The sequence below is a fragment of the Symphodus melops genome (assembly GCF_947650265.1).
Source record: "Symphodus melops genome assembly, contig: scaffold_415, whole genome shotgun sequence".
Taxonomy (NCBI): domain Eukaryota; kingdom Metazoa; phylum Chordata; class Actinopteri; order Labriformes; family Labridae; genus Symphodus; species Symphodus melops.
The window spans coordinates 602-18699 of NW_027636662.1; the positions used below are offsets into that span (position 1 = coordinate 602).

Genomic DNA, 18098 nt, shown 5'->3' on the forward strand with positions numbered 1-18098 from the left:
AATGGCATTACCTGTCACCATGAGAGGCCACACATACAGTGGTGCGAGTCTAGAGTCTGTTGGAGCCCCGTCTAACCAGAGTCCTGACTCCTCCTCCTCTTTCTTTTTACGCACACAGACAGATAGAGAACTCCTCTTTATCGTCCTTCTTTGAAAAACTCAAAATATGAATGCAGGGGAACGAGAGTCAGGGCTTTGAGAAGGGGCCCCCTTAAGGAGGTCTCCTACAGGCGCTCCCCCTGACCCTGATGAAGGCCGACCAGCTGAAACGCCTCGGTCAGATTCAGGAAGAAAATTGCTTTTCATACTTCAAGCGCCTACGACCGACCTCAAACAGCTGGACACACAAACACAAACTCGTCTTCTTCTTTGTTGGTTTTTAAAGGTTTTGCATTCCACACACACACGCGTTGCTTTACTCGTTGACGGTCCCTGCAGTGCACCCACCCACCCACCCACCTCCTGGCTGTGGTCCGAGGCGTGGAGCCGGTGGTACAGGCAGGATCTGCGAGCCAGGCGGAGGACCTCCTTGAACACGTGTTTGCTGTGATGCCTGAAGGAGGGCTCCAGGACGAAGTGGTGAATCTGAGCGTGCTCCTCGTAGCGGTGGTGGCTGAAGTAGATGAAACTCTCGATGTTGTAGCGGGCACGAATGTACTCCATGTCCTGACGGAGACAGGAGAAGGTTTACAGGAAAACTTCATTAAAACTACAGTAAGAGAAATAAACTACTGAATGTCCCCCTGACATTTCTACAAACATTTAAAACTCGACCTTTATTTTCTTCAACATGAGATGAAGTTTAAAGGTCGTATTACGTCCGACGAGGCCGGCGTCCGATTCAAAGTTTGATGTTTTGTGGGAAGCTCTTTGAATCGTCTTGTTGCTTAAATGTTTCTGTAGAAATGAACTTCCACTGCCAAAAGTTACAAAGATTTTTTTTTGCAGACATTCAATTAAAAAACAAAAATCAAACGAAGACTTTTGAAGGATTCACTGAAAGCCTGTGAACATTTTGAAGAAGGAGCATTGTGACCCGACAGCACTGATCGATTCTTCAGCTCGGTATCTGAGCAGTGAAGAGAGCCAGATGCTTTCAGGATGTTTTCAGTGCAGTCGAGTTCTTTGTGAGGACGAGGGACGGACGCAGAGGGACGGACTGTCCAAACAGTCGATTCGAAATATTAGACAAGAGTTCCTGCAAACACCTCCCAACTTTTAGCACCATGCTCAAAACTCCCCTTGTTAAATGACCTTTTAATGCATCACTTTTTTTAACTGTATATTTGATGATTTTGATCTGTAAAGTTTCTTTGAACATTTGTAAAAGTGCTGACAAATAATAAACCTGTATGAGTTCCCTTTCTGGCCTGTTCAGCGAGGCCTCTCGATCCGGCCCCGTGGATGTGAGCGTTCGTGTGGGGAGACTATAGAGATTATTCTTGCAGCTGTGTTTGTGATGCATGCGAGTTATTTTCTCAGACTACATGTTAAAGCAGCAGGAGGAGGAAGAGTTCATGACAGGGTGGTCTGGATCGTGCTCTGATACAGGAGGAGGAGGAGGAAGAGTTCATGACAGGGCGGTCTGGATCGTGCTCTGATACAACAGGAGGAGGAGGAGGAGGAGGAGTTCATGACAGGGCGGTCTGGATCGTGCTCTGATACAGGAGGAGGAGGAGGAAGAGTTCATGACAGGGCGGTCTGGATCGTGCTCTGATACAACAGGAGGAGGAGGAGGAGGAGGAGTTCATGACAGGGCGGTCTGGATCGTGCTCTGATACAGGAGGAGGAGGAGGAAGAGTTCATGACAGGGCGGTCTGGATCGTGCTCTGATACAGGAGGAGGAGGAGGAGGAGGAAGAGTTCATGACGGGGCGGTCTGGATCGTGCTCTGATACAGGAGGAGGAGGAGGAAGAGTTCATGACAGGGCGGTCTGGATCGTGCTCTGATACAGGAGGAGGAGGAGGAGGAGTTCATGACGGGGCGGTCTGGATCGTGCTCTGATACAGGAGGAGGAGGAGGAGGAGTTCATGACGGGGCGGTCTGGATCGTGCTCTGATACAGCAGGAGGAGGAGGAGGAGGAGGAGTTCATGACGGGGCGGTCTGGATCGTGCTCTGATACAGCAGGAGGAGGAGGAGGAGGAGGAGTTCATGACAGGGCGGTCTGGATCGTGCTCTGATACAGCAGGAGGAGGAGGAGGAGGAGGAGGAGGAGTTCATGACGGGGCGGTCTGGATCGTGCTCTGATACAGGAGGAGGAGGAGGAGGAGTTCATGACGGGGCGGTCTGGATCGTGCTCTGATACAGCAGGAGGAGGAGGAGGAGTTCATGACGGGGCGGTCTGGATCGTGCTGTGATACAGCAGGAGGAGGAGGAAGAGTTCATGACGGGGCGGTCTGGATCGTGCTCTGATACAGCAGGAGGAGGAGGAGGAGGAAGAGTTCATGACGGGGCGGTCTGGATCGTGCTCTGATACAGCAGGAGGAGGAGGAGGAGTTCATGACGGGGCGGTCTGGATCGTGCTCTGATACAGCAGGAGGAGGAGGAAGAGTTCATGACGGGGCGGTCTGGATCGTGCTCTGATACAGGAGGAGGAGGAGGAGGAGTTCATGACGGGGCGGTCTGGATCGTGCTCTGATACAGCAGGAGGAGGAGGAAGAGTTCATGACGGGGCGGTCTGGATCGTGCTCTGATACAGGAGGAGGAGGAGGAGGAGTTCATGACGGGGCGGTCTGGATCGTGCTCTGATACAGCAGGAGGAGGAGGAAGAGTTCATGACGGGGCGGTCTGGATCGTGCTCTGATACAGCAGGAGGAGGAGGAAGAGTTCATGACAGGGCGGTCTGGATCGTGCTCTGATGTAACCTACCTGTTCATCTCTGATGATCAGGACCCCCACCACCTCACCGTTCACCTGGACCACGAAGGCCTGCAGCGTGACCCCGCTCTGACAAACACAAGAACACAACAGATGATGCATGTGTGTGTGTGTGTGTGTGTGTGTGTGTGTGTGTGTGTGTGTGTGTGTGTGTGTGTGTGTGTGTGTGTGTGTGTGTGTGTGTGTGTGTGTGTGTGTGTGTGTGTGTGTGTGTGTGTGTGTGTGTGTGTGTGTGTGTGTGTGTGTGTGTGTGTGTGTCAGTCCGGTGCCATGACTGCACATGAAGTGGATGCATCCTGTTTGCAGGAGTAATTATCGGAGTTGGAGCTGCAGCAGTGACAGCTGGGGCGTCAGTCAGCGAGGAGAAGCTGTTCAACTGAGTTCTGCACCAATCTGTTCTCTGGCGTACGTCACATGTTCCTCCTTATTCCCAGACAATCACCGTCAGCCGGTCCAATCACACGCCACCGTCCAAAACCCATCAACATTTGACTTTCACAAACGTGCATGTCCCACCAAGATTTTTATGCAGATTCAAATATTTCCAAATAATTGGCCAGTTGGTCAGAACGATTGTGGAATATAATATTTTGCATCCTTACAGGGACCGATGGAAACCTCCCGCTAACGGAGGTTAACGTCTGGCGTGTTTTTATTTCATCTGTCTGAGCGGCGTGCACGACTCCCCGACACTCTGCATCGCCGATAAACACCGGCAGCTAAATCATAACAAGGTCCGCAGCTACTTCCTGTCAACGGTTCTGTTACGAGAGATAGACTAAACGGGCATCCCTGCTGTTGCCATGGTGATTTCAGACGCTGTTGGAAAAGGCTGTAAAGTGGCGGCTCTGCTGTCATGATGATGTCACTGACGGGGTGTTTCAGGCTCACACACTTCCGTGCGTACTGACCTGATCCCTGCGGGTCTCGTAGAAGAAGTCCAGATCCTGCAGCAGCGCCTCTCTCAGTCTCAGACCTCGAACCAGATCACGGACAGCCGCTCGGTCTGCAGCCACAGCCTGCCTCACCTCCACGTTCCTGCAAAAGAACCGGCACAAACTAAGACCCTGATCCAAGCTGGAACTTGTTCAAGAGAGAGGGACGCCAAGACAGAACCCCGTGACCCACCTGAGCCCGGCGCGGTGCAGGACGTAGAGTTCAGTTTGCAGTGAGCTGGAGGAAAGGCGGGGCACTCTGTGGAAGCTCTGCAGCAGCGGGAACTCAGGGGACAGCGTCGGTACAGCGATGACGCAGAAGTCCAGGTCCTGATGGACACAAAGGGGGACCAGAGACGGTACACGTGAAGAAGACATTTCTTTACATGTGAGGCCTCAATCATGTTCGTTTCTTCTGGCCTGAAGGGAGCAAAGGTGACGAGAGGTCGCATCACCGCGCCTCAGATCCTGGTTGACAGGGTGAGAGGGCACCGAGTCATCGATCACAGGGAGACAGGGTTTTAAATCAGGGGTTCTCAAATGTTGGGTCGGGACCTAAAAGTGGATCGTGGAGCTGTTTTTTTTTTTAATATACTTTATTAATCCCGCGAGGGGAAATTCGGTTTTAACTCTGCATTGATGGAGAGGTCTCAGAGTGAGGTTGCTGCCCACAGCGGGCGCTCCAGGGCAGTTTTTGGGGTTCGGTGCCTTTGCTCAGGGGCACCTCGGCAGTGCTCAGGAAATGGACTGGCACCTCTCCAGCTACCAGACCAGTTTCCGGACTTGGTCCATGCCGGGACTTGAGCCGGCGACCCTCCGGTTCCCAACCCAAGTCCCTACAGACTGAGCTACCCCCGCCCCCTGTTTGTGCGCCTGGAAACCCCAAAAAGTCTACGAGGCGCTTTATGAACATGTTTGAATTCAACTAATGAAGTTAAAATCTTCCATCCAGGTCGATAGAGCTGATGTTCAGCTGCTTGTCTTTGAGTGCAGCATGCAGACATGATACTCACAGGGAAGAGGTTGAACATGTACGGAATAAAGTCCACTGATCTGGAAGAGAAAAAGGGAGGTAAGTGAAAAAATGTTTCAGTGCCAAACTGTGAGTGAAAGCCGAGCTGTTGATCTCTGTGTTGGAACAACTGGCCGACCAATCTGCCCCTCTGCTTCCAAGCTCGCCTTGTCGCCTTCAGCTCCGTCACGCTGTCACTTTAAGCGCGCCTCTCATTAATAACATGCTCACTCTCCGCAGGACGCCACTCGACTTCATGCTCGGCAACAGCTGGGAGGCAAGGCGGCGAAGAGAGGAGCTCAGCAGGAGCCAACTAACAGTCACTCTCTCTCTCCGCTCTAACGCGGCATACGACTGGTGGAGCTCTGGACGCCCGCCAGCCACGCCGCCGCAGCCAACTCTGAAATATGTGTGATTCTTTAAATACAGCCGCCCTCCTTTAGTGTGATGCTTCAAAGACTTCAAACTTCTTCACTCTTTTAATTATTTTTCCCTCCCGTCGGGGTCATGATCAACTCAGTCAGTGAATAAAGCCCATCTCACCTTTCTGATTAAATAGAACAAATGCTGAATCTGTCGTTCTGTAAGAATTTCAGTGTAGACAATATGAAAGTTAAACTTTAAAAAAAAATTAGCATGATTCATAAAGTTTCATTCCCCCTGTACTCCTTCTAAAGCCACGCCCCCTCCACCCTGTGCTCCTTCTAAAGCCACGCCCCCTCCACTCTGTGCTCCTTCTAAAGCCACGCCCCCTCCACCCTGTGCTCCTTCTAAAGCCACGCCCCTTCACGCTGTGCTCCTTCTAAAGCCACGCCTCCCGTGCTCCTTCTAAAGCCACGCCCCTCCCCATGTGCTGCCTCTAAAGCCACGCCCCCTCCACTCTGTGCTTCTTCTAAAGCCACGCCCCCTCCACCCTGTGTTCCCTCTAAAGCCACGCCCCTCACTTCCTTGCACCATTGGTCCAGAAGGTCATGCTTTGAGTGTGAGCTAGAGCACGCAAGAGGTAGAGAACAAGGCTGTGATTGGTTCATCAGAGAGCAGGGAGACAGGGAGGCATGTGATTGGTTCATCAGAGAGCAGGGAGACAGGGAGGCTATGATTGGTTCATCAGAGAGCAGGGAGACAGGGAGGCCTGTGATTGGCTCATCGGAGAGCAGGGAGGCCTGTGATTGGCTCATCAGAGAGCAGGGAGACAGGGAGGCCTGTGATTGGTTCATCAGAGAGCAGGGAGACAGGGAGGCTGTGATTGGTTCATCAGAGCAGGGAGGCCTGTGATTGCTTCATCAGAGAGCAGGGAGACAAGGAGGCCTGTGATTGGTTCATCAGAGAGCAGGGAGACAGGGAGGCCTGTGATTGGTTCGTGAGAGAGCAGGGAGACAGGGAGGCCTGTGGTTGGTTCATCAGAGAGCAGGGAGACAGGGAGGCCTGTGATTGGTTCATCAGATTGGTACCTCATGGCAGAGATTGGTTGAAGTTTTTACAGACTTACAAACTGATACAGATGATGGATTTACTTTGTTCCTTTTTCAGAGAACCTGAGTTATTAATTTCTGTCAGGACCTAAAGACAGTTTACACCTGAACCAGGAGGAAATGACCAATAATATGTAATAATTAAGTTTGACTTTAAAAGTGTTGGCTTTACATGTTTGTTATTTTAATTTATGCTTGTAAAAACACTTTGATGGGCCACTTGTTCCTTTGGCCACCACACGACTGGATTGATGCAGTAAGTGACAGTTTCTGTGTCAGCACCTTTATCTCCCACCAAACTGACTTTAATCCTTATTAACTTTCTGAGGACTGCAGAGTGATCGAACACATCGTTCAGCAGCAGCTTTGTCATGTCATTTTGAAAGCTTGCCCCGTGAGTTCCCGCTGAGCTTACCTCATTTCATGCTTCTTGTCAATAGCGAAGAACTGAACAGAGAAAGCGTTGGATTTCTCCGAGAGCCGTCCAGTCGCCTCCTCCTCCTCCTCCTCCTCCTGCTGAGGGAGGAGTGACGATGACAAAGAGGACACAGATCTCATGTCCCGTCCTAAATCATGTGAAGGACTGACCTGCTGTGAATCCGATGTCTGGGTCTCCGTCTGCTCCACGAGAGGCGGAGCGGCAGCTCCATCGACTCCTGTCTGCTGCTTTTTATACAAACCACCAAAATCTCTCAAATCAAAGTTTTGGTTTAAACTTTTCACGTCCACATCAGAAGTGAAGCTGACGAAGCCGACGGCGACTCCGTCTCTCTGTGAAGAAAACAATCAGTTCAGAGTCACTCTCATGTCTCCTTTTATTTTGAAACATCTGTCCGTAGCAGCTACTTCCCTGAAGCTTTTACTGTTTTAAACTCCTCCTTCCTGGTAGGTCTTTTCTCCTTTAAGATTTGTTTTTTACATATATGAGGGTGTGAGAAGCTTTTGGATGGTTTCTGTCAATAACTTCATGCAAACACAGAAGAACTGTAGGGAAACATTTCTTCTGACAGAAACTGTTTTTATCTGCGAGACCTGCAGAGACGAAAACATGATCAAGAACAAACGTGCTCAATTTTCCCCCAACCAGGACGTATAAGAGCAAGACAACCAATAAAACTGATCAGAAAATGATGCCAACACTGTCGAAAATAAAGTCACAGGAAGCTATTTACAATGCGTGCTTATCTGACAAACATCAAAACCAACTCCATTTTATTTATCTTAGTACTTTTTGCACATTTAGGTTTATTAATGTAAATATTATTTCTCTTTGTTACCTTGTTTTATTTTATTTACCTTTTTTATCTACATTGCACCGTGGGGAGGGGGGAAACGTAATTTCGATTTCACTGTATGTCTGACATATTTTGGAATTGACAAATAAAGAACCTTGAACATTCAGGCACCACCAGTAAGTGTTGGACTTAAAGAAATACATCTGTATGTTCAAATATGTCTGCAGTGCTGGCTGCAGGAAAAAAGGTAGTTTTTGCACATTTCATGGAGAGGGAAGAAGCTACAAGTCTTTAAAGAGAGGTTTGTAAACGTAAACGTTACTGAATCCTGCAGAGGGAGAAGCTCGTGTGTTCTCCCTGTGCTGAACACAGGCGGACAAAAAAGCTCAAGATGCTTCACATGTCTGGACACAATATGCTCAGTGAGAGCATGTCTTGGCCGAGGATCAGCTCCTATCTGCCATATGCTGCCAGGAACACATGTCGAACCCGACTGGCGAGGAGGAGAGAAGGTCTGTCATCTCTCAGATCCTGAGGGAACGGATCCCAGCAGGGGCGGGGGGGGGGCTGACAATCACGTTTTGTACTGTATCATGATATCATAAAAGAGGTAAGATCAGGAAGGTTATCTGTGTGTGTTAAAGGGAGAATCACGGTTGACCAACCTGACAAACAGCCGTGTGATTGTTCTCATTCTGTGCCTCGATCAGGTCTGTCAGCCAGTACGGACGCTCTGCTGCAGACTGCTGCTTCGTCTGGTCTGCAAACAGCAGCTTGATGTCATCGTAATCTTCGACCCTGAGGCGTGAGAGAGAAGAGTTTCGTTAAATTGGTTTATTAAAAGTCTTCATCAGCTTTCGTATTTGAAGCTTGATTGGTTTGATTTGCTGCACGCTCCCTGGACTCTCCCAACTAACTCTGTAAGAGGACGGCATGCTGTTCATCCACGTCACCTTCATGTATAGTCTATGGCAGGGGTGGCCAACCCTGGTCCTCGAGGGCTACTATCCTGCATGTTTTAGTAGATGTCTCCCTCTTCCAACACACCTGATTCAAATGATTATCTCATCATCAAGTTCTGCAGAAGCCTGATAACAATCCTGATCATTTGAATCAGGTGTGTTGGAAGAGGGAGACGTCTACAACATGCAGGATAGTAGCCCTCGAGGATACACACATTAGGGAAGAGGGAATGATATGCAGCACGCGGGGCCTCCTGCTTGGATGACTGTCGGCTCACGGGGTGTGAGATTTAACCGCTGAGCTAAACTGGCGCTGAAACTCTGACCGTCTCTGGACCTAATATTTTCAGACTCTGGGGGAACTTCCACTCGTCTCCAAAAGGGCCAGAAAAGTCGATGAATGTTGCTTTAAATCAGGGGTGTCCAAAGTGCGGCCCGGGGGCCATTTGTGGCCCTTGAGTGGATTGTTTGTGGCCCTTGACTTCAAATTGAAGAATCAGAAGATTTTGGCCCCAGGCCTCATCAGATGGCATATTTCATTCTTTTTCTTTTTCATGTTAGTGAGGGAGACCTATAAAAGCCTGACTATTCTTTACAAAAAATTACAACACAACAGTTTCCCACTGCAGTTAGTTATTGTGTGTTTACATTATTTTTGAAGAGGTCAAAATACAAAAAGTTCCTTCCAATATTTAAGAAAAAAAAAAAACAACCCTGTGGCCCGTGAGCGATTCTAACGCCACAATTTTGGCCCGCAAGAAAAAAAGTTTGGACACCACTGCTTTAAATTTACAGCAAAACAGACGCACTGTTACCGCCCTCGCCATATTGTCATCAGTTCACTATTCACGGAGATTCTGTTTGTTTGTCTGTCGGTGTTTGAGAAGCAGCACAATGTTTGACGTGGAGTTAAAGTACATGTGCCGTGTCCGTGCTCAGATATAGACACTGCGTGTGAGCGTCCTTGTCTCGGATGAAGATACTGAAGAGTGTGAAGGAGTCAGCAGACTGGACCTGGCTGTGCGGATCTGCAGCCTGGGATAGTGCTCCTGTCTGTGGCAGATCAGGGCCAAGCACGCGGGGCCGGGGCCGGGGCCGGGGCCGGGGCCGGGCTCGGTCACGCGCTGCAGGGGCTCAAACGTGTCCTCCAGCGCTGACTCTGAACAAACGAGCGAGCATAAATTCAGACTCTACAGAGACGTTTATAAATTCAGATTATATGAGATGAGATGCATGATCCAACATTTTACCTAAAACACCAACATGCGGACCGACCAGGCAGATGTGCTCAAGCTCTGCGACTGCATTAAAGACGGCCCTGCCAAGAGAAACACAATGAGAGGGGAAACCTTCATGAACACGCGTCCTGTGTTTGGCTCTGACCACCGACTGCAAGACGCCTAATGATGCCACCCACTGGTTTATATTCAAACTGTTGCCATCTCATTATGGAGGCAGAGAGGAACAAAAAAAAACAAGATGCAGTCTCTGAGGGGATGATCTTCCATGCCACCACTGCTGAAACATAAGAAATGATGAGAAAACCAAAATAATAAAAAGTCTCATTTTGATACCTGATTATTTCTTTTAAGCTCGCTGCGTAGAAATCCGGCTGTGACACAAAAAGGTGGAGGAAGAGAGTGTTCCAAGGCTGAAGAGGAAGACATGATGCACTAAATCACTAATGATAATCAAGCAGATTTTTTTTCTTCTTGAAAGCAACTTCCTATCAGCTGCTTTAACACATTATACGCACGGTGCAATTTTCAGCCCTGAAGTGTTTCTGCAGAAATGGTTCCCAGCGAGTCTGATCCACCAAATCTCCGACAGGATGATCGAAGAAGGAAGCGTGGGCCAGAATGTCCTCTCTCTCATTGGCCAGAGTCACGGCCAGATTAGCTTTCTCTCTGGAGAGGAAGAATGGACCAGAACACCGTGTTAGGATTAAATACATAAAATTTACTCCATTACTTTTTACAATAACATAAAAACAAGAATATTAATACCATATATATATATATATAGTTTGCGACTTTATGAGAAGCATATTTTAAAAGGGATGTTTGATCTTACAAAAGATGTATTATGTTGACTTTTCCAAAGAGCTCCAGAGTTTGGGAGCTGATGAGGCCGTGGATCGCCTGAGCATCCGCTGATTCAGTCCTCCTCACGGCCACAGCCTCCTCCTTGCCACTGGCTGAGGTCACGGTCCTCATCTTTACCTTAAATTACTCAGAAAGAGACATGGAGACATGACTGACACAACAACAACAACCACCTCTTAAACTAACTTACAGAGTTGTAGCAGCCAAATACATTTTAAGTAGAAAGAAAACATCAACAACAACTATCTTTATGACTTACTTCTCAAATGTCGTGTTAAAAACTAAAAATGTATTAATTTTTCTATTATTTGCGCATATAAGCCGCCTACAAAAAACACGATGGCGACCGCTGGAGGGTGTTCACGTAACCATAGCAACAGAACGCTGCGACAAGAATATGCTGCGTTCAAGTGCTCTTTGGATGCTCGGAGATTCCAGAGTCAGGTGTCCGTCTTCTTCTTCTTCAGACTCGCGTGTGATCATCACGGGTCAACTGCAAAAAATAAATAAGAAATTGAGCGATGAGGTTTGTTTTTGTTTGTTTGTTTGTTTTTGCCTATTTCGAGTAACAAAACGTTCTGTGTATATATTTTTTGGAACAATGCTTACACTTCTTATAAAACATTTTTGTAAATTTAAAAGTAAAATAAAATAGCACAGTTGTTGTTAGTTGGGTCAAATAGAAACATATTAGTAGATTTTACTTTGAAGAATCTGAAATTCTGGTGTTCGGTTTTTTCCGATTTTACTGACATCATTTGAATGTGTGGCTGCTGCGTGAACGCGCGGGGCATTCTGGGTACTGTCATGGCGTGGATGTGAACCAAACGTTTCCTTGCCGGTTTGTCTTTTCAGTTCTCGTTTAAACATTTAAAACTACGTTTTTTTGGGGGACGTGATACTTACGGTTGAACCAGCCCGGTGAAATGGCGTCCACCGCGGCAGGCAAACAGCGGATCCCGAAGGTGGCGAAGGTAAGAGCTAACTGTGGCTAACAGCTAATGCTAACACGTCGCGCTAAAAAAAAAAAGTTAGTGCAGTTAAATTCTAACTTTCCAGGCAGCATCTCACACCGACTTTAAACGTTATACATCTACTATAAATATGAATCTAATATCAGTTTAGGTTACATATATCCACCGTAAAGGACGCAATGAGTTTAAATAAGAGCTAATGTGGCTAAGCTAAGAGACGTGTGTTAGCATGCCATGCTGCACTTTGTTTTGGTTCTTCCTTTATTCTTATAATAATCTGAGACATGATTTAAGTTTATTTTAGTTGGTGTCCTGCTCAAACTGTAGATCTACTAGCTATATATGCAACAATTCACAGTTACTACAGGATACAGAGGTAAAAATTGTGATTTTAGCGTCTGTTGGTTAATAACATTTAAATATAAAAGCTGACAGTAGAGAAATAGTGTAAACACACACACACACACACAGGCAGAAGAACTTAAAGTTTTCTGCATGAATTCATGCCAGGATTTCTCCTGGATAAATAAAGGTTAAATTAAGCAAATTTAAATATCTTCATGTGCTGACATAAATCTGAACTGGGTGACAGCCCTCACCCAGTTGCCCTCTACTGTAATACAGAAGGAAGATGAAGGCATCAGGGATGTAAAAAAAGGTGTCGAGGTTTTCGTCGGTTCTCTGATAAATGAATCTGAGGTGTGGAAACATTTCAGCTTCAAGACAGAAAATGAAGAGAGGTGAGAAGATAACAGACAAGTAGCCGAGGAACTACACAAATAACAACAACCAACATGATGCAGCGTTTAATGAGAAGCTCCAATCGACTCCCCTTAACGAGAGAATAAAAACATTAAAATGTCAAACCACACCCCGAAAGGAATCTGCGTCACTCATCGTCCGTCTACAGTCTCATTTAGGAAAATAAATCCTGAGAGAATCGAACTGTGAGTTGAGTGAATCGCTGCCCCGTCCCTTGAAGGTCTTCAAAACGTCACGCTGAAGGATTGTTGTGTTTCAGGTGAAGAATAAAGCTCCGGCCGAGGTTCAGATCACCGCCGAGCAGCTGCTGAGGGAAGCGAAAGAGAGGGAGCTCGAACTTCTGCCGCCTCCGCCGAAACAGAAGATCACCGATGAGGAGGAGCTGAATGATTACAAACTGAGGAAGAGGAAGGTACGTGCTCCTGTTGTGACTTTTATTAAAACACGAGTAAAGAAAAAACTATCAGACAGCGTTTCCACGTTTTACGAGCCGCTCTGCCTTCTTCTTCTTCTTCTCTCAGGGGTTTGAGGACAACATCAGAAAGAATCGCACCGTCATCAGTAACTGGATAAAATACGCACAATGGGAGGAGAGTCTGAAAGAGGTCCAGAGGTAACGTATCAGATCGCTCACCCGGCCCAATCTGTCCGTAAATCCTCGATTTAGCCCGGCGCGTTCAATCTTCCACACGTCTGCTTCTCTCGCCCCTCAGGGCTCGCTCCATTTACGAGCGAGCGCTGGACGTGGATCACAGGAACATCACTCTGTGGCTGAAGTACGCCGAGATGGAGATGAAGAGCCGCCAGGTGAACCACGCCCGCAACATCTGGGACAGAGCCATCACCATCCTCCCGCGGGTCAACCAGTTCTGGTACGAGTCGGGTTCATCGCTGCAGAGAGACGGACGGCAGGTACGGAGAGGAGCGTGTTCGTGTTCTGACTTCTTCTTGGTCCCCTCACAGGTACAAGTACACGTACATGGAGGAGATGCTGGGGAACGCGGCGGGCTGCAGGCAGGTGTTCGAGCGCTGGATGGAGTGGGAGCCCGACGAGCAGGCCTGGCACTCCTTCATCAACTTCGAGCTGCGCTACAAGGAAGTGGACAAAGCCCGCAGTATTTATGAGCGATATATCCTTCTTTGAAAACGTGCAGGGAGGTCGTGTTAGATACTCCACAAACAAATAATTCTGATCTGAAGTCGTCTCATGTCAGCGGAACCAGTTTGGATCTTATTTGATCAACAATCAGAAACTGAAATGTTTTTTTTTTAAATCCTTTCATTAGAAACGATGATTTAAAATATGCAGCTTTGTGCGTCTGGGATGTTCGTAAAGTTCTTTGACTCCTCCTGAACTCGTCATGGTTCACCCCGAGGTGAAGAACTGGATCAAGTACGCCCGCTTCGAGGACAAGCACGGCTACATCGCTCACGGCAGGAAGGTGTACGAGAGGGCCGTGGAGTTCTTCGGCGAGGATCACCTGGAGGAGAATCTCTTCGTGTCCTTCGCCAAGTTTGAGGAGACGCAGAAGGAGGTGCGTGCGTGCGACCCGGAGTGTGTTCACCGACCTCGACGAGTCGAACGACGAGTGTTTGAACCTCTCTCTCTCTCTCTCTGTCTCTCTCTCTGTCTCTCTCTCTCTCTCTCTCTCTCTCTCTCTCTCTCTCTCTCTCTCTCTCTCTCTCTCTCTCTCTCTCTCTCTCTCTCTCTCTCTCTCTCTCTCTCTCTCTCTCTCTCTCTCTCTCTCTCTCTCTCTCTCTCTCTCTCTGTCTCTCTCTACAGTTTGAGCGCGTGCGCGTGATTTACAAGTACGCCCTGGACAGAATCCCCAAACAGCAGGCTCAAGAGCTCTTCAAGTACTACACCATGTTCGAGAAGAAGTTCGGAGACCGCCGAGGAATCGAGGACGTCATCGTCAGCAAGCGGCGTTTCCAGTATGAGGAGGAAGTCAAGGTATTTAACGTCTCCGTGTGTTCAGGCGTCGGGGTCGTGGTGGTCGTCGCTGACCCTCGTCTGTTTTTTTTAAACCAGGCGAACCCGCACAACTACGACGCCTGGTTCGATTACCTCCGCCTGGTGGAGAACGACGCCGACCCCGACACGGTGAGGGAGGTTTACGAGCGAGCCATCGCCAACATCCCGCCCATCCAGGAGAAGAGACACTGGAAGAGATACATCTACCTGTGGATCAACTACGCCCTGTACGAGGAGCTGGAGGTCAAGGTGCGTGAATCCGTCACACGCCGACGGAGCCGTGGGAGAGGAAACGTCTTCACACGGAGAGTGAAACATCTGTTTCTTCTCTTTTCAGGATCCGGAGAGGACGAGGCAGGTGTACCAGGCCTGTCTGGACCTCCTCCCCCACAAAAAGGTCCTTCTGAGACTCCCCGACTGTTTCTCCATCATGACAACAGGAAGCTAATCGTTGGCGCCGTTCTAACCTGAGCTTGTGTTGTTTTTGTTTTTTTCTGATTTCAGTTCACGTTCGCCAAACTCTGGCTGCTCTACGCTCAGTTTGAGATCCGGCAGAAGAACCTGCAGGGAGCCAGGAGAGTCATGGTACGAAAACCAGTTTGATCCGGTTTAGCATAAAGAGCGAAATCGTCAGCAGAGGGGTCAAAGGTCATCGAGTCTTTGTTGTCTTTGCATAGAGGAGGAGAAGTCAGTTTTTATAAGCGCTGACTCACCGAGGAGGGTCAGGTGTGTCGCGACCTCTGACGGCGTCCTGAGGCGACACACACACACACACACACACACACACACACACGGGACGTTCTGTTGCTTAAAGGTGTCACAGGTGTCTTCTCCTCGCCCTCGCTCTCTCTCTCCCCCCTCAGGGCACGGCCATCGGGAAGTGTCCGAAGAACAAGCTGCTGAAGGGCTACATCGAGCTGGAGCTGCAGCTGCGCGAGTTCGACCGCTGCAGGAAGCTGTACGAGAAGTACCTGGAGTTCAGCCCCGAGAACTGCACCACCTGGATCAAGTTCGCCGAGCTGGAGACCATCCTGGGAGACATGGACCGGGCCCGCGGCATCTTCGAGCTCGCCATCGGACAGCCGCGACTCGACATGCCCGAGGTGTGCGATCGCAGTCTTTTCATCTGCGGCGTGCGAATGTGAAAATGTGTTTTGGTGAATATTCATCGTTGTGGTTTTTTTTTTCTTCCAGGTGTTGTGGAAGTCCTACATCGACTTTGAGATCGAGCAGGAAGAGTTTGGAAACACCAGGAACCTTTACAAACGGCTGCTGCAGCGCACCCTGCATGTCAAGGTGAGAACTGCGCCTAGCTTCCCTGCGCTAATCGCTACGCCGCGTCAGCTGGAAATCACGGTGTGATTTTCCCCCTCTCGCGCAGGTTTGGATCAGCTACGCCAAGTTCGAGCTGTCGATCGACGACCCCGAGCGGCTGCAGAAGTGTCGGCAGATCTTCGAGGAGGCCAACAAGAGCATGAGGAACTGCGAGGAGAAGGAGGAGCGCCTGATGCTGCTCGAGTCCTGGAGCGACTTCGAGAAGGAGTTCGGCTCCGACGACACCGACGACAGAGTGAGGAAGCTGCTGCCGGAGAAGGTGAAGAAGAGGAGGAAGCTGACGGCCGAGGACGGGGTAAGAAACAGGACGCTTCTTATTTACAAACGTCTCCATCCATCGGTTTCCAGACGGGTCGCATATTTATGCTAGGTTAGCTCGAGGTGCTAACGTCTCCTTCTGTCTGTCTCAGTCGGACGCGGGCTGGGAGGAGTACTACGACTACATCTTCCCCGAGGACGCCGCCAACCAGCCCAACCTCAAACTGCTGGCCATGGCCAAGATGTGGAAGAGGCAGCAGGTCGTGGAGGAAGAGGCGGAGGAGGCAGAGGAGGAGGAAGGGGAGGCGGCGGCTCCAGAGAAGGATCCGGCGGCTGAGGAGAGCTCTGACACGCCTCCTGAACACCCGCCGGAGAACGGCTCGGAGAGAAACACGGAGGCGACGGACGCGGCGCAGGAGAAGACGTTCGATGATCGAGATGACGACGGCAGCAGCAGCGAGAGTGACAGTGATGATGATGATGGTGGCGAGAAAGCGCCGGAGAAAAAGAGCGAAGAAGAAAACAAAGACTAGACTGAACCTGGACTCTTTTTTTCTACTCATGTTTGTTTGTGTTTTTTTTCTGTGGCGGCGTCTTTACTGTACCGCCGTGTGACATCATACAAAACATCGACCCCAAACTCGCCTTGTCGTCGTCTTTCCTCTGCTGAGTTTATTGACCTGTGTTCGATCACGTTAGAAATATGTACAGAGTAACTGAGCAGGAAGCTGTGATTGATTATTGATTATTGATTATTGATTATTCATTATTCGATGTCTTCCGGTCGGACGGGATGCGGCAGCGGGATGATGGACTTCTTCTCCGTGTCTCTGGACAAAGCTTTCCTCATGTCTGCAAAACACAAACACACAAAACACACCTGTTTTTAGAGCGTCTCCACCTGCTGATCATTTAGTGGATAAACGGCGCCCTCTGCTGGCGAGGTTTTTTTTTCTTTTTTCTTCTCCTTCAAAGTTCTTGTTTTAGTTTATTAAAAACATTAAACGGTCGTCTTGATTTATTTAAACACAAACTGGTTATTCCAGCTCTTCGTCGCTGCCCGGGGAAGAGGAAGCTCTCTGATTGGTCGTTTCGAGCACGCCGCTTTAGTGCGGTTTCTCCTCATCTGTCACCTTCCGCCTCGTCTCTTCTCTGTCCTCTAAACAACGCCGGCGCCATTTTCAACTTCTCAGCAGACGTGACTACTCGGATTAGTCGGCGACCTCGAACACGGCGGTGTGAGAATGTTCTCCCCGTGTCATAACGACGGACGACCTGCTGGCGTGGAGACTTATCGACTCTCGCGTACGTGTTGGTCGGACGCCTTTCTGCATCATGTTCAACAAAGTCGATGGCGTCGAAGGATGGCGTGTTTCCTTTTCGATGAACGGCGAAGTTCACACATTTTCAGATTTCATGGCGTCTCACCGTAAGCGTCCTCGTCAGGTTCTCCGTTGCTCGCCGAGTAGTACTCGATGACCGTCCTGTAGACGCTGTAGCCCAGACGTTTGTACATGTTCACCGCCACCTGGTTCGAGACCCGCACGAACAGATCCACGAAGAATCCCCCCTTCCTACAAAACAAAACAACGAGTCAGAACGCCGTCCACAGAGATCAACACCAGGAAGTGACCTCGACGGCGTCGACGGACCGACCTCTCCGAGATCTCCTCCAGCATCTCCATCAGCTTGGCGGCGAGTCCCAGTCGTCTGAACTCGGGGGCCACAGAGAGCGCCGTGACGTGGCCGTGCCACTCCTCCCGCGCCACCGATCCCTCCGCCTTCCCCATGACTGCCGGACAGAAACACGCCGACACCTCGAGGTTAGAGCGCCGCTACACGGAGCGAGGTGAAACATGCAGAGCGGACGGGATCTTACTGTAGCCCATGAGTTCCCCTCCAGGAGCCTCGGCCACGATGAAGTACTCGGGCCAGTGAGCCAGGTACTGCAGGTAAAACGGGATCCCGTACTGTGGAGGGGGCGGAGTCAAAGAAATCTGCAGACTTCACGTTAGAGTGGAGAAACCTGAAGCTAACGAGTGGACGCCGTCTCTCACGTTTTACACGCACTGCGTCTTCCTCAGGTAAATAAATATAAATCGCTTTCTGTCCTTCCGTTGGACCTGCCGGGGAGACGGCGTCCACTGGTCCGTCTCTGAGAGTCTCCGTCTCCTCATCTGTCCTTTACTTGAGTC

At 49.4% G+C, this 18098-nt stretch overlaps 3 protein-coding genes across 3 annotated transcripts; 1 reads left to right on the plus strand and 2 right to left on the minus strand.

Annotated features, from left to right (window-relative positions):
• Positions 1-459: 459 nt before the first annotated feature.
• On the minus strand, positions 460-10985 carry cfap61 (cilia and flagella associated protein 61; the record flags this gene model as incomplete). Its single annotated transcript, XM_079372994.1, has 14 exons — positions 10859-10985; positions 10568-10716; positions 10251-10401; positions 10069-10145; positions 9745-9812; positions 9509-9653; positions 8198-8330; positions 6886-7068; positions 6713-6807; positions 4827-4866; positions 4007-4143; positions 3790-3916; positions 2870-2947; positions 460-666 (listed from the first exon to the last, which is right to left on the minus strand). Coding segments are annotated over exons 2-14 (1584 nt in total), but the record flags the coding sequence as incomplete, so codon positions are not given.
• A 287-nt stretch (positions 10986-11272) lies between these two features.
• Positions 11273-16769, plus strand: crnkl1 (crooked neck pre-mRNA splicing factor 1). The gene is made up of 14 exons (XM_079372996.1): positions 11273-11573; positions 12595-12747; positions 12857-12948; positions 13049-13207; positions 13299-13465; positions 13692-13870; positions 14119-14289; positions 14368-14559; positions 14648-14707; positions 14815-14895; positions 15174-15413; positions 15505-15606; positions 15692-15940; positions 16056-16769. Exons 1-14 carry the CDS (start codon positions 11526-11528, stop codon positions 16434-16436), a joined length of 2274 nt encoding a protein of 757 aa, XP_079229122.1. The 5' UTR covers positions 11273-11525; the 3' UTR covers positions 16437-16769.
• naa20 (N-alpha-acetyltransferase 20, NatB catalytic subunit) lies at positions 16552-17907 on the minus strand (the record flags this gene model as incomplete). Its single annotated transcript, XM_079372995.1, has 4 exons — positions 16552-16755; positions 17332-17477; positions 17560-17695; positions 17783-17907. Coding segments are annotated over 4 exons (493 nt in total), but the record flags the coding sequence as incomplete, so codon positions are not given.
• Positions 17908-18098: the final 191 nt, after the last annotated feature.